Here is a 15,916-nt window from a genome sequence, read left to right on the forward strand (position 1 = left end):
CAGAATAAAAAACAGCTATAAAGGACAACTGGGGATATTTAATAAGGGCATATAACAGATAATATTGCATTAATGTTTAATTTCCTGAGTGTAGTACTGTTATTTATGTAGGAAAATGCTTTTGTCCTTAAGAGATGCAAACTGAAGAATTTAGGGCCAAAGTGTGAAAATGTTGGAGAGTAAATGTCAAATGGTCAGCCTCCCATTCCTCTCCAAAAAAAGGTGGGGGAGGCTTTTGTGGACATTGCTGCTATGAACATTGGGGTGCACGTGCCCCTTCTTTTCACTACATCTCTATCTTTGGGGTAAATACCCAGTAGTGCAATTGCTGGGTCATAGGATAGCTCCTATTCTTAACATCCTGAGGAACCTCCACACTGTTTTTCAGAGTGGAGAGACGTGGGGGTCACAGGTTGATGGGCACTGAGGAGGGCACATGTGCTGGCATGAACACTGGGCATTACGTGTAACTAAGGGATCACTGAACGCTACATCAAAAACTAATGATGTACTATATGTTGGCTAACTGAACGTAATAAAAAAATAAAAACAAACAAAAATAAGAAAAGGGGGAGGAATACAGAGGTAAAGAAAATGTGGCAAAATTTCAACAACTGGTGAATTTAGGTGAACAGTACTATTCTTAACTTTCCTATAATGTTTGAAATTTCTCAAAATAATACGTTGGAGAAAATATCCACCATCTCCCTGGGTTTATGAGTACAACATTCATTTATTTATTCAACTACTCTTACTATTTCTAAGCATCTAGGCCTGCTTTCATGGAGAGATAAAGCTCAGGTATAGATTTGGTGAGATCTACACCACATGTGAAAATACTGGGCAAACCACAGAAGGGCCCCCATCAAGGTTCCTCTAGGAACAGAGAACAAGCTCTGGGCAACTCAGATACTGTATCTGGCCCCACGCCAATGGACCAGGGCCTCACGGCTCCAAAGCAGCTCAGTGGCTATCACACCCACTCTCGGGAACACGGCTCCCCAGCAACAGCTACACTCTGGTCACACCCAATTTAAGGTGCTGTTGAGTGTGGAACGTGAGCAGGCTTTCCACTTGGCTCTATTCCCTTCACACCCAGGGCCTCATGTTAGTAGCCTAGACAGGAGCAAGAAATTGCAGAAGGCATATTCTAATATAGGACGGGTAGAAAGACACTAGGTCTACTTTTATTCAACGTTACAGAATCAAGTTCACCTCAGAGAAGAATAATTTGCAGCAGACTTTGGAACGATGCTCTTTCTTGTCCTAAGCCACAACTCCAGAGGACGACATGACCTATCATCAATGCAGCGTCCCTTGACCAGGGTCCCAAACATCACATAGGAGGACTAGACTTTGACTTTATAAACTACTCTTTTTTCAAACAAATGACAGCAATATATAAAGTACCTAAAACTTAGATGTAGGTTGTCTCTGTAGGAAAAAACAATGGTGCAGTGAATACAGCTAGCAACCTTCTATACATCAGAATCTTACTTCAGCCACTGGATAGCAAAAATGAAGCTTTAGGGGTCTGGGTATAAGGCATACCGCCAAATTATTTTTTACCATCAACCAGGTGGTGGCTCCCATTTGGCTAATGGGTCTCAGCACAGGTGCAGTGCTCTGGATGGTTCTATGCTCAGGACACGGGGACAAAACAAGTAGATAGAAAAAAATAAAAAGCCAAACCTTTTCTGTGTGCGTTAAAAGCAAACCTTCATTAAGCTGGATGATTTTATTTTTTTTAAGATTTTATTTATTGATGTGTGAAAGAGATTAAGAGCGTACACGTGGGGGGAGGGGCAGAGGGAGAGAGAGAAGCAGACTCCCTGCTGAGCACGGAGCCCCACATGGGGCTGTATCCCAAGAGCCCCGGATCACGACCTGAAGACCTGAGCTGAAGGCAGCCACTGAACAAACTGAGCCACCCAAGCGCCCCTGAACAATTATATTTGGATAATTTACATCAACAACCATGGTAAGATAGCCTTGATTATTTTTTAAAGACAAAAGCAGTTTTAGTTAAATACTTCAAATGTCCAGCAAATTTTTCTTTCTAAAGCAGACAGATAAGTGTTCAACTGAAAAAGAGTTAGTTTAGTTAATTAACTAACTTTTAAAAAAAATCTCATGGAATCCATGGCAAGTCCTCTGGAATTAAATAAGGCAAAGTAATGCTTTCCTAAACCACTTCTTATGGTTCTTGGGCTCATGCAGAAGCATGTCTGCATGTGTGAGTGTGCGTGCCTCCCCACAAACATGACCTTATCTGCCTTGGAATTTGGTGCTACCAAATGCAATCTACCTTCATGGAAAAGCTACACTTGTATTTTATCTAGATATTCTGTTTTGTTTCCATTTATAGAACCAATGGGCCTTGTAAATTGGGACATCGGGAGACATTTAGATGACCAAGTCAGCAGGATAGGTTGAAGGAAGCACTATCATCACCTCCTAAAATATAGCTTGGCTTTTGACTTTTGTCTTCCTCTCTACTCTCCAATTCCTTGCTCCAGGCTCTCCACCTGGTCTCCTACATCAGGCTTTTTTTAAAAAAAAATTTTATTTATTTGACAGAGAGAGACAGACAGCCAGAGAACACAAGTAGGGAGAGTGGGAAAGGGAGAAGCAGGCTTCCTGCAGAGCAGGGAGCCTGACATGCGGCTGGATCCCAGGACCTTGGGATCATGGCCTGAGCCAAAGGCAGACGCTTAACAAGGAGTCTCTCCTATATCAGGCTTTAGAAAGGTGTGGAAAGTGATTCTCTCTTGGAAGGAGACCCCCTGCTTGCTTTGCCTGTCTTCCAGACCAATCCTGGCAGTGCACTTGGGGCTGAGTAACCCACAAAGACCACGTCAGATTTGGATCTGCAGTGGTGAGTGGCAGGCTCCAGCCAGGTCTTACCTGGATTTCCAGCAAAATGCTCCCTAATAACTCAATCTTGAGGAAGACTCAGAGCTCTTCCTAGAGCCTGCACCCCTGGGTCCTTGAAAGTCTCCAGTGGACCTTCCCAACTTTGAAGAAAACGAATAGTTTTTCCTTGTTTACACAGTTAGTGTTTAATACATCGTCATAGAATGAATCATGACAAATTGATGGGGTTAATTATCATGAGTAGGATGCTGAGCCCATCAATAAAGCACAACAAAACAAAAAATAACCGCAAAAGCAGAGCCTTGGCTTCCAATGTGCTTTTGTCAGGGGCTTAATTATGGCTTAAGATTCATTGTATCGCCTGCCTCCCTAACAAAGAGCTACAGTCCTGGGACACAGGGAAGCCCTCAAAAACAAAACCCAACCATATTTGGTGGGAAAATTTTGATATTTTATAAGTTCTCTATGGTTTATTAAAATTGACAAATATTTCCCAAAGAAAGTTAGATATATCAAGGTCTCCCATGAAGGCACAGTTTTTATTTTAATGTCCAGTAACTTTTAAATAGCTGCTGTAGGGGCGTCTGGGTGGCTCAGTCGTTAAGCATCTGCCTTCGCCTCAGGTCATGATCCTGGGGTCCAGGATCCAACCCTGCATTGGGCTCCTTGCTCCGCAAGAAGCCTGCTTCTCCTTCTCCCACTCCCCCTGCTTGTGTTCCCTCTCTTGCTGTATCTTTCCTTGTCAGGTAAATAAATAAAATCTTTAAATATAAAATGAAATAAAATAAAATAAATAGGTGCTGTATTTAGTGTAGTTCCCAGTGACGGCAAAGATATTAAATTTACTTCCTTTTCCCCCAATTTTTCTTATTGTGGTGAAATACACACAACATAAAAATTTACCATCTTAACCATTTTTATTTGTTTGTTTGTTTTTAGATTATTTATTTATTTATTTGACAGAGATCACAAGGAGGCAGAGAGGCAGGCAGAGAGAAAGAGAAGCAGGCTCTCTGCTGAGCAGAGAACCCGATGCGGGACTCGATCCCAGGACCCTGGGATCATGACCTGAGCTGAAGGCAGAGGCTTTAACCCACTGAGCTACGCAGGTGCCCCCCATCTTAACCATTTTTAAATGTACAGTTCAGTGGGGTTGTGTATATTCACATCGTTGTACAACCATCACTACCATCCGTCTCCAGAACTATTTTCCTCTTGCAAAACTGAAATCTATGCCTAGTTAAAAAACAAAAACAAAACAAAACAAAAACCAAACCAAAACAAAAAAATGCCCTTCACTTGACGAAACCACTGCTGTACTTTCTGCCTCTATGATTTGGACTCCTCTATGATTTGTCTTTTTATGACTGGTTTACCAAACTTACTTTGTAAAATATATGTCAAAGGTGAGTCAATTTAAAGGAAAAAAAATGTTAGGTATGTTAATAATTGGCAAGATGATACAAGAATAAGAGAAAAACTGTGGCACAGTTATGGGCTGAGACAATCTGGATTAAAACAAAAGAATACTTCTCCCATATTAGTACTTATAAACCTTGCTCCTGGACTCAAGGTGGGGAAGAGGATTCCCCCCAAAAGCATCTCTTTGCCATTGCTCAGCTCTCCCCTTGACTGGGTTCAAGCTATTCTGGGGCACCCAGTTAGACAATGGTTCCAACCCCCTTGTCAAACCCAAGGTCAGATCCTGCTCCCTCCCCATCTCCTGGCAAGTCATCTTTTGACACATTCAATTCCTTCAGCCACTGTGTATGCACCTCTGGGGCACTTACCCTATTTTAGTCTGTATTGCACTCACTTCTCTCACTAGCCTAGCTTCACCTCCCAGGCAGGCATTGATCTTATACTTCCATGATGGGATACTGGTAGGGTTCATCTGCAAACAAGAGGTTTATTCCTTTTGAGTGAGGAAGGGGAGAAGCCCAGTGGCAATGAGAAACATCATGGGCACTGGGTCTCTCCATCAGCGTCTTCTTGGGTTCCCCATGCATAACCTCTGATTTAGGTTTTCCCTCAGCCAGGCCAACAATAGAATCCGGCTGCTCAACTCCAGTCTCTGGAGACAAAAGGTTCTTGTCTCAGTGTTTATCAGGAAATGGGTGGAAAAATCATCACAGCTACCAAGATCCCCCTGGCCTCTGGCCATTTGAAGGCTTGGGGTGAGAAAAGGAAGCATCCCGAATCCTTCCAGAGCAACAAATCCAAAGTGTTTGCAGCTCCTTCCTCATTGTTTATAAATTTCCTTCATGGACAACCCCTCCAACCTCCCACCAGCTGGCAGGGGGTGGCCTTTCGATAGAAAAGTCACCACTGAATTTTAGCTGACATCCACTAACACAGGACATTAGTGTTACACGTTCCTTTCAAGGTTCCCAAATACAGAATGCCTTATCCCACCACTGGGAATGAGATTTAATTCCAACAAAAGAGGTTGACAAGTACAAGCTGGTTGAGCACAGAGAAGACAAGAGTAAAAGAGGAAGGCTGTCTTCTGTTGTGGTATGGAAAAATCCAGAGTGGGAACTGGACACACACACCTACGGGGGGCTTTAGCATTTGGATCTCAACAAAGTTCTCATTTACCTGGAGTCAGAACGCATCAAAGTGAGAACTTCCTGCAAACGTGAATCAAGATCAAGGTGCTAAATTTTGTAAGGCATGCATGGTTTAATCTGGTCAAGCCCCACCCCCCCAAAAAAAAAAAATCTGGTCAAGCCCGATTCTGGCCTCCCCTCGGCTTCATAATCTCCAGTGGTTTGGTAGAAAGAGCACCTGCAGTGAGTTGGAATCAAAGCCTCAGTTGACTCTTCCCGTGAGGCCTTGGCCTATTATTATAGGCAACTCGGACTCAGTTTCCCCTGTCTCTAAAGATAGAGTCTTATTGGAAATAGAATCTATTACTAAAACAGACAAAGCCTAAAAAGAACAGACTCTAAGAGTCTGGACTGTTCTGGGAACTATGAGTAAAGATTTTGTTGAGATGAATTTCCAGAATGTCTCTTTCATTGTCCCCCAATTTCCAGAAATTCAAAAAAAGAACACAAGGTGATGTGTTTCCATTCTAGGATACACGAAGATTATTCTATAAATACAGTTCTGGAGCTTTCTTGGGATGGTCCCTGGCAGGTCCTCACAGCGGGAACATTTTCCATCCACCAATGGGATCTAGTCCCAACCTGGACTCTACTGCTTGCCATCCTCAACTTACAGATGGGATAAAGAAAGGTTGAAAAGCCCTCTCTCGTGGTATTTCTGTAATGGAGACCTCCCTTCTTTATTCTGCCCATGTGAAGCCTTCAGCCTTCTCACATGATGTTACTTCAGTAGGCTTCAAAGGCAAGAAAGTTGCAGCCTGGGGCATGGCACGGCCCAAGGGCTCCGGCTTCCAGCTACACGGGACCAGTACAGGAGTCATCTTGAGAATTAAGCATCAGGGGTGCCTGGGTGGCTCAGTGGGTTAAAGCCTCTGCCTTTGGCTCAGATCATGATCCCAGGGTCCTGGGATGGAGCCGCGCATCGGGCTCTCTGCTCCACAAAGAGCCTGCTTCTTCTGCTCTCTCTGCCTGCCTCTCTGCCTACTTGTGATCTCTCTCTGTCAAATAAATAAAAAAGAAAATCTTTTTTTTTTTTAAAGATTTTATTTATTTATTTGACAGAGAGAGATCACAAGTAGGCAGAGAGGAGGCAGAGCAGGGTGAGAAGCAGGCTCCCCGCTGAGCAGAGAGCCTGATGCGGGGCTCGATCCCAGGACCCTGAGATTATGACCTGAACCGAAGACAGAGGCTTTAACCCACTGAGCCACCCAGGCACCCCAAAAAATAAAATCTTAAAAAAAAAAAAAAAAAAAGAATTAAGCACCAGACAGAAGTCGGAGTCTTGTGTCTGCCATGGCCTTGCCCGTGAAGCAGGAGATCCTTGTCTATATATCAAAAAGAAAGCGAATACACCCCAAATATCAAGCAGTGGCCAACATGGTAGGCTTGGTGGGAGATGAATCAAGGGCTTCCTTGATCTTTGGAGGACAGAAGTGAGGGGTCTGCCATCAATGGTTTCTGAAAAAATAGGAGTAGAAGAGGCCCCTTATGTGTAAAGGTAAGAAAACAACTGTTCACACGGAAGAGATCCATCTGATAAAAGTTGCTGTACAAGGACCAGTTCCAATTTCTGTTTCATACACATATATGCACAGAGAGCCAATGAAAAATTCCCAGGAAACCTGCCACTTCAATAATGCCTACTAGTGGGCACCTGGGTGACTCAGTTGGTTAAACATCTGCCTTCAGCTCAGGTCATGATCTCAGGGTCCTGGGATCAAGTCCTGCATCAGGCTCCCTACTCTGTGGAGAGCCTGGTTCTCCCTCTGTCTCTCCCTCTGCCTCTCTTCCTGCTTGTTTTCTTTGTCTCTCTCAAATAAATAAAATCTTTTAAAAAAATACCTACTAGTCGATGTCCAGTGTTATCTTACTTTCAATCATGAAAACACTTCTTTAGAATTTGGGAAGCTGAATTCAGCCCCTACTCTGAAATATTTAAGTCTGGAGAGGAAGGGAGGCTCAATTTCATTCTGGTCATACATGGGGCCCTGGTTAATTTCTTGGTTCATAGAAAAATTGCCAGGTGATCTGAGGAACTTTTACCCAACACTCAAGATGGGAAAAGTAAGGGGGGGGGAGGCTATCCCTGTTAAGGATCACTGTGTATTTATCTGAATCCAATGGGTATTAGAGACTGTAGCTCAGCTCCCTACTCAAGGTCAAAATGCTAGAAACTGGCAGAACAGGGTCCAACTCTCTGACTCAGGAGGTCTCCTACAGCATACAAGTTGATGTTTTAATTTCTCGAGGTCTTTTCTCTTCCTTTAAAACTCCAAAAGGAAAAAGACTAATATATTTGGGGTTCTGAGTTTTATTCCGTCCTCAACTCTCTCTGCTGCTCTCTGAGGGACAAGGGCTCAGCTTCCTCAAAACAATTGCTAAAAGCACATCACAGAGGATTTTTGTGAAAAATGTTCAGGGCCTTTGGTGATTTTTCAGCCCTATCTGCGGAGGGCTAGGAGGAGAGAATAATGCAGAAACGGGACCAAAACTGCCTGTCTGCCTTCAGGCAGGAGGAAGCACTGCCTGAAGTGCAGTGCCATTTTCAGAGCGGAGAAAGAGCTGGTAACTTGTATGGCTTATGAACTTCCTGTCATTGAATCTCCAGTTAGAGATGAAAAGGATAGATATGGAGCCAACGTTGGCAGGGGACTTCATGGGTTCCGGTAAAACTAAGAAATAGAAACAAAGAACACGTTGTCCTGGCTGCCCTTGGAGCTGAAAATAGGAGAAGGAGCCAGGCAGGCTGGAAGTCTTGGCCCACCGACCTTTGACCCTCAGCAGTGGCATGCACGAGGCTTCGCAGAAAGGGCAAGCACTTCATGGATTTGCAGTTCTTAGTGTTTATGTGCTTTTGGTTAACACTAGTGTTATTTGGCAGCTGGGCTAAATCACTGTCTTCTTTTTTTTTAAATCAGGTTGCAACTTTTTTTTTTTTTTAAGATTTTATTTATTTATTTGACAGAGAGAGATCACAAGTAGAGAGAGAGGCAGGCAGAGAGAGAGAGAGGGAAGCAGGCTCCCTGCTGAGCAGAGAGCCCCATGCGGGACTCGATCCCAGGACCCTGAGATCATGACCTGAGCCGAAGGCAGCGGCTTAACCCACTGAGCCACCCAGGCGCCCAAATCACTGTCTTCTAATCAAGCAAATATTTCACGGCAGAACCAACTACCAATGTAATAGCAAGGTAAGTTCTGTAAGGGGTAAAGGGTTTCTAAGTGAGAGTAGGCCATCATTAAAATTGTGTGCCCAAGAGTACTGTGGACACTGAAGCCAGCCACGAAACTGGAAGTTGATAGCCTTCGACAAAAATGAGATCAATTCCTAGGACACACTACATTTTCAGGATGTTAAATCTGTGAAAATCATGCATGATCTGCCATCTAAATGCACAGGAACAATGAATCCTGGAATACTACATGAAAAACTAATGAAGTACTCTACGGTGACAAACATAACATAATAAAAAATAAATGCACAGGGGCGCCTGGGTGGCTCAATGGGTTAAAGCCTCTGCCTTTGGCTCAGGTCATGATCCCAGGGTTCTGGGATTGAGCTCCACATCGGGCTCTCTGCTCAGCGGGAAGCCTGCTTCCTCCTCTCTCTCTGCCTGCCTCTCTGCCTACTTGTGATCTCTGTCTGTCAAATAAATAAACAAAATCTTTAAAAAAAAATCATAAATGTTCTTTTTAAAAACCTTCCCCCAATATAATAGATATCACCAATCAAAACAGACTGAAAAGGTGTTTGGGCATTTTTGATCTGGAGGCTTACCTCATTCTTTACCTAAGATTAATGGGGGAGGGGCTCATCTTTCCTAAAACCACCTCTTACCTGGAATTACCTGCTTCGTCCATCAGGCTCCAGAACATCTAGTATACTCCACTATTACATCCATTGCATTCTATTATACTTCTTTACAATACTTCCTCCCTGCAGGCTCCACTGTCCAGGTATCTAAACAAACAGCACCTACTTAATACATATTTTCTTTAAGTTGAACTTAATTGTTGCTACATTGGTAACAGTATAAGCAAAGAGTTGGTTCAATCCTCATAGAATTCTTTGAAACTATTTCCCAAACACCCAGCAGCAACTTCAAATCAAGAAACAGTTTGCGGGGGCTCCTAGGTGGCTCAGTTGTTAAGCGTCTGCCTTCGGCTCAGGTCATGATCCCAGGGTCCTGGGATTGAGCATCAGGCTCCTTGCTCAGTGGGAAGCCTGCTTCTCCCTCTCCCAATCCCCCTGCTTATGTTCTCTCTCTCTCTCTCTCTCTCTCTCGCTGTAAATAAATAAATTTTAAAATCCAAATAAATAAATAAATCTTGAAAAGAAAAGAAATAGTTTGGGGGGGTTGGGGATGAATGAAACTAGTCATAAAAGAATATCCTCAATGGGCATGATAGGAAAAGTTAAGTAATCTCTACCCCGAACACGGGGCTCAAGTTCATGAACCCGAGATCAAGAGTCACACGCTCATCTGACCGAACCAGCCAGGTGGGCCAAAGAAACTACATTTTGATAATACCAAACACCCATTTCAAGAGGTCTAAGATGCTGCAAGATATACCTAGTACTCTGTGGCCAGTGATTACTGTGAGCTTCCCAGGTTCTGCTAAAACAGACACGAGCTCCTGGGAAAGGAGGAAAACCAGCCTCTGTGACAGATGCCACTTGTTCTAGGACAGCGGCCCACTCTCAGATGCTGTGGGACGTAAGGATGGGCTCCTGGCACCTGATCCAATGGCCTGTGGCACATGCAGCTTTGCAGACATGGCAAAAGAGGAAATATTTGCTTTGCTAGCTGAGTATCCACAACACAGACATTGTGAGAAGACAAAATGCAAACTGATTTCTGCATATGATGACTTAACCTTGCTTCCCGATGATCTCATAAATACAGTCTGGAAAAATCTTTAAAAAAGCAGGTATAGAGTAACCAAGAATGATCGCTTTGTATCTGACTTTTCAAGAGGAAAGATGGAAAAGAATAATAGGGAGTGACATTAAATTCTGTGTCTGAAGTCACTGCAGTTGAGAACATGTATTTAAAAGAAAAGAACATTTATTTTTTTAAACATGGGAAGCAGCATTGGATGCACATGTATCCTGAGTTTCATTCAGGGAAGAATTAGAACTCTTTACTACAGCTCTACTGGTTTCATGCACATATATTTCTTAGTTATGATGTGGCTAATGGCCTGGTCAAATTAATTCATGAGATGCTGAATACTTCAGCATGTAAGTATTGAACAAAGTAAACCATAGAACAAAAGAATCCAAGACATGGAAAGTATTTCATTGGTATTTTTTTTTCTGTTTCCAGTTTATGATCTAAGATTCATAAGCAGAAATATAAACAATAAAAATAAATATGTATTTACACTCATAATTTCTAGATTGTCTTCTCTTTTTATCTCCTCCCAAATATTCCTTTCCATAACTTCATGCTTTCCATAAATATCACCCAATGAACTGGCTGTAAACATGCCTCATGACTTTAGCCTTGAACTTAAACATGCAAGAATTATAAAATGATGTTCTGTTAAAACTAAAGAGTTCCCATTCCTGACTCCCACAGCTGAGATCAGTCCTTGAGTCACAACATACAGGTACCCTTACCTGTCTTCACCCATCATGTTTCCAGAAGCTCTAAATCCACACACCCATCCAGATAACTAAAATGAAAAAGCAGCCAATTCCAAGTGTAGACCAGGAGAACAAAACATTTGGAGCTCCCATGTTCTGGTGGTGGTGGAAGTGTGAATGACTCTACCAACTGGAAAATTCTTGAGCACCATTTACTGACATTGAATATTTAATCATCCAACAACCCAACAAGCCCACTCCTATATTCCTAAGTGAGGTGTGTCACCAAAAATCATGCACAAGAATGTATGTAGCAGTAATACTCAAAATAGCCCCAACGTGGAAACAATTCAAATATCCATTAATAGTAGAATGGATAAACTAATTGTGTCAGGTTCGCACAATGGAATAGCACACAAGACGTCAAACAAAAGAAGTCAAGAGTTAAAAGAGCACATGCTATATGATTCCAGAGATATGAAGCTCAAAACAGGCGAAACAAATCTATGGCAATAGAAGTGAGGAGCGTGTTTCCTCTCAGGGTGCACAGCACGTGGGGGGTTGCTGAGAATGTTCTGTTTCTTGATCTGGGAGCCGCTATGTGGTATGTTTACCACTGAAAATTCATCTAGCTACATGTTTATTGGTGTGCTTTTCTTAATCATGTTTTACTTCAGTGGAAAGTTTTGTTTTTGCTTTTGTTTTTTTGAATAAAGCAGCACAAAGTGAGGATGGGTTGCTCCAGAAGGACATAGAGCAACTACTACAGTCACCATGGTACTTCAGGAGACCTACTGGAATAGAACACTGGACATCTCTTCCCCAAACTGTAAGCCACTGATCTTCTCTTCTGACCATGTGTTCTAACATCAGGCAAGTGGGAAAAGTGAAGGGTGGTACCAGGGACCAGCAATCTGAGATTCTTGGGGTATGGGTATCAATGCATAGCTGCTGGGAAGCTGAGAACTTCCTGGGGCGCACAGACCCTTCCAGTGGTGATGACCAACTGCTACACTATAGGAGTGGGCAGAGCTGGCTGAGGTATTTTTGAGTTCTGCATGTCTGATTCCAGGGTGGGGGGAGGGCAGGTTGAGGGTAGAGTTTCAAAACCCTGGGCATCCCCCTCAGTGATCTATTCAGGCTGGAGTGCACCAGCAAGGTGATAAGAGGAGTGAGGGAATTGAGGACGAGGGCAAACAAAGGTAACAACTGGATGACCTGGTCCAGCCAGGTTCCCCGCCAACCACCCCCCCCCCGCCCCCGCAGCCTGCAAAGCCAGCCTGAGCCTCATCTCATGAAGTTGCCTGTTGCTCAATCCCTCTATTCTACCTGAGGACAAAGGGAACTTCAGAGACTTGTCTTAGCCTAGAGGTGATGGGTCCAGGTGGCCCATGGGGGTGGAACACTGCCTACAGCAGGCCTACTGTGCCCCAACTACAAGCAGACTGCGAAATCATGGGGGAGGGAGAGGAAAAGCACAAAGCCTTTATTTCTTCACACTCTACTCTTGGAGGGCAATGAAGTGGAGAGAAGGAGGAAATAAGAAATAGCAGGAACAAGAAATCCTTGATTCCTCTCTTGGATTCCTAGCCTTTTTTTGGTAAAATGTTAGCAGAGGGCATGGAATTGATTTAATCAGATGCTCCTCTATTGGCAGATATTTACAACAGGCTAGAACCCGGAAGTGATGGAGGAAGCGTGGCTGGCACATAACAGGAAGGTGCCCTGGGCCTCTTCTTTGCTAGGGAGCCAGCGTAAGGCCCATTGCACATTTTCAACTTCTGATTTTTTTTTTTAATGCACCAGCTAACTGCTTTACAGTGTAATGTCTTGTTTCTGCAAGAGGTTTCTGATGCTTTAATAACTTTAGAATCTCCAAAGGGCTGGCATCATTCATCCATCCATCCAAATACTTACTGAATGTATGCTAGACGCCAGACACTATTCTAAGGCCAAACCCACACTCCCAATGTGCTTCCCTCCAAGGCTGAGAGGCAGAAAATGCACAATTTAAGCAAGTGACCATGTATGTCAGTCTGTACAAGTTTTATGAGGAAAAATCAAGTCAGCTAAGGTGACAGAAGAAAAGAGGGTCCCAAGATGAATGCTTCCTGGAGGAAGGGCCTTCTAGGCAGAGGGAACAGTAAGTGCAAAAACCAAGAGGTCTTTGCTTTCCAGGGAAGGAGCCAGTGGGGCTGGAGCCCAGGGACAGAGAAGGAAGAGGATGTAAGAAAGGAGGGTGTGGGGATGTGAGGAGTCAGAGCCTGGAGCGTCTCAAAAATCATGGTGATGATTTTGGTTTTAATGAATGAAAAATACTGAAGGGCTCTGAACAAAAGTGACATGACTTGGATTTGGGTTAAGGAAAGTCAGATCCTTCTCTACGCTGCTTAAATAACAACCCCGGGAAGGCAGGATGGGTGAAAGCAGAGGCCTGGGCAGGTGTCTCCTGCAGTGGTGCTAATGGGGGAATCTTAGCAGGTAGAACTGCCAGGGTCTGGAGATGGATGGAGCACAGATGGAGAGGCAAGAGGATGGCTGTGAGGCCCAAGCACCTGCAGCCATGGTCACTGGGATGGAGAAGACCAAGGAGGAAGCAGGGTTGTGAAAGGAAGTCAAGGACTCAGTCTTGGTCTTTGTTAAGTTTGAGATACCAGAGGTCAGGCTGAACAGACAGCTAGATGCCAACAACCCACCTAGGGATCTAATTCGGGAATCACCAATATACACAGGGTATCAAAGCCACAAGACTGGAAGGGATTAACTATGAAATTACCAAGTTCTCTTTTATAAACATATGGTATGTACTCTCTGCCAGCATTGTGTGAAGTTCTTTACAGCTATTAACTCACTTAATCTTTCTTGCCACCCTCAAGTCAAGCTCTACTATTACCCTCATTTCACTGATATGTACACGGAGGTACGGAGACTTTTTAGTATCTTGCTCAAGGTTAGTAGGAGAGAGAAGAGGCCTTGGGGAGAAGAGAGGCTGTAGGCTTGAGCTCTGGGTGCTCCGGGGTTAGGAGGTGAGGGAGGTGAGGAGGAACAAGCTGGAGACTACAAGCAGCAGCAGGTAAGGAGAGAGGAAACCAGGGAGTTGGTGTTCCCAAAGCCAAGCCAATCGAGGGTACCTGGAAGGGAAGGTAGATCAACTGTGTTGGAAGACACTGACATATAAGGAGGTCAGAACTAACCACTGGATAGAAAAGTACCATCCTTTTTTCCACTAGCCTGGTTTTGAAATTAACTTCCTCCCATTTTTGAATGCAGGCAACAAATCCCAGTCGTCTGCACAGTAGCTGAGACTCTGTCACCAGCAGAACCCCCAAACATTTTCATTGTTGGTGAGGAAGTACTATTTCTGGCTATCTTTGCTTCCAGATGACAGTAGTTCCTAGACCTTGTTATTTAATGTGTTAATAAAGAAGTACTCATGCTATGAAACCATGCATTTTAAGAATTCTGATCATTCTACTGCCATAGAATTATTTTCCCTATGTCCTCCTGTATATTTTATTTTATGCATTTAACATCTTAATCTGAGAAAGGGGTCCATGAGCCATGAAACGGATAAAGACTATCTCAATATTAACCACAAAGGAGCAAGCAAAAGCCAGTGCAGGTATTGGAACAGCCTTCCTAACCCAGGGCACCAGTGTGGCACTCAGCCCAGTGTTCAACAAATGAAGGGACAAAGATACATTATGGTGACTGGGGCTGGGGTAGATGAGGCTGTTACCACAGCTCACACTTGCCGAGGATGCCACAAAGGAAGGCAATGTCCCTGCATCTGTGCAGCAACCAGAACATGCCCAGCCAAGGTCCCGGGGTGGAGGGGGGAATCCCCCTTCTCTCTGCAGGGGTTTCACTTGTGGTGGCTCCCCTGCTCTCACCACCCCCTTTCCTTTCCTTCCGTCTGTCATTTGGACTGCTCTGTGCCAGGCTGCCTGCTGTTTCCCTGTGGCCAGAGCTCTGCTCTGCTTTCATTTTGGGAACAACAGAAGGTCCTCTCTATCTTACCTCTCCAATATCTGACCACCTAGACATCTCCAGGCAAAACAGAGGAATTAATAGTGAAGTCACCCACTCCCAGCTTCGGCAAAATCGGTGAGAGACCCCAGCACAGAAGCCCATAGCCTCATTAGCTAGAAAAGTCCCACATTGGTAGAATGAGGGCCCCCCTGGAGGTTCCGCTCTGAGGGTAGTTAGGAGAGTCAATGAGCTGGCAGCCGTGACGCACTTAGAACAGTGGCCAGAACATGGTAAACACCGTACACATTGTTCAAAAAAGACCATCTTGCCTTTTCTCTTTCTTCCCCACTGAAAAAAGCAGCAAGTAAAATGCATCTGAAATCTCATGAATTCATTGCTAACCAACATAGCATTTAAGAGTAAGTGACATTAATCGGAAAAACACTGCTATTATGGAATGCTCACAGTCATTCTTATTTGAAAATAAAAAGATAGTGATGTTAATGACAAGATGGCAGCACAGCTCTCCCAGCCTGGTACCTACAGCAGTCAGACATCGAGATCGTGATGTGCTGACACAACATCAAGTCTTCTAGCAAACCTAGCATCCCTGGGCCTTGCACATGGGATGGGGGTGAGGGGGGATACTGCCACTGGTGTCCATCACCTGCAGAGTTTGGGGACTATCTGCAGTGCTATGTTCCTTGGATGGAGGAGAAATCAGCCACTGAAGCTCTCTTCTTTGCCCTTTGCCACCAACTCGGACTCCCACTTCAAGCTCAACAATGCAAAGGGGAAAGGGAAAGCCCCTGACTAAAGGTCCACTTCCACTGAGTTTGGCACTATTCTGAGTGTGAGGTGGTGA

General features: G+C 44.1%; 1 protein-coding gene across 17 annotated transcripts in view; it reads right to left on the minus strand.

The window, feature by feature from the left end:
• The window catches only part of RIN2 (Ras and Rab interactor 2), a 221,975-nt gene that overhangs the window by 47,730 nt on the left and 158,329 nt on the right, over positions 1-15,916 (minus strand). For 2 of the 17 annotated variants that reach the window (XM_082743147.1, XM_082743148.1), the window contains one exon: positions 4,668-4,771. The exons of the other annotated variants lie outside the window; for them this stretch is intronic. In XM_082743147.1, the coding sequence (XP_082599273.1) occupies positions 4,668-4,771 (104 nt within the window). The remainder of the gene's footprint in view (positions 1-4,667; positions 4,772-15,916) is intronic. 17 annotated transcript variants of the gene reach the window in all.

This window comes from Mustela nivalis (assembly GCF_964662115.1).
Source record: "Mustela nivalis genome assembly, chromosome: 8".
In the NCBI taxonomy this organism is placed as follows: domain Eukaryota; kingdom Metazoa; phylum Chordata; class Mammalia; order Carnivora; family Mustelidae; genus Mustela; species Mustela nivalis.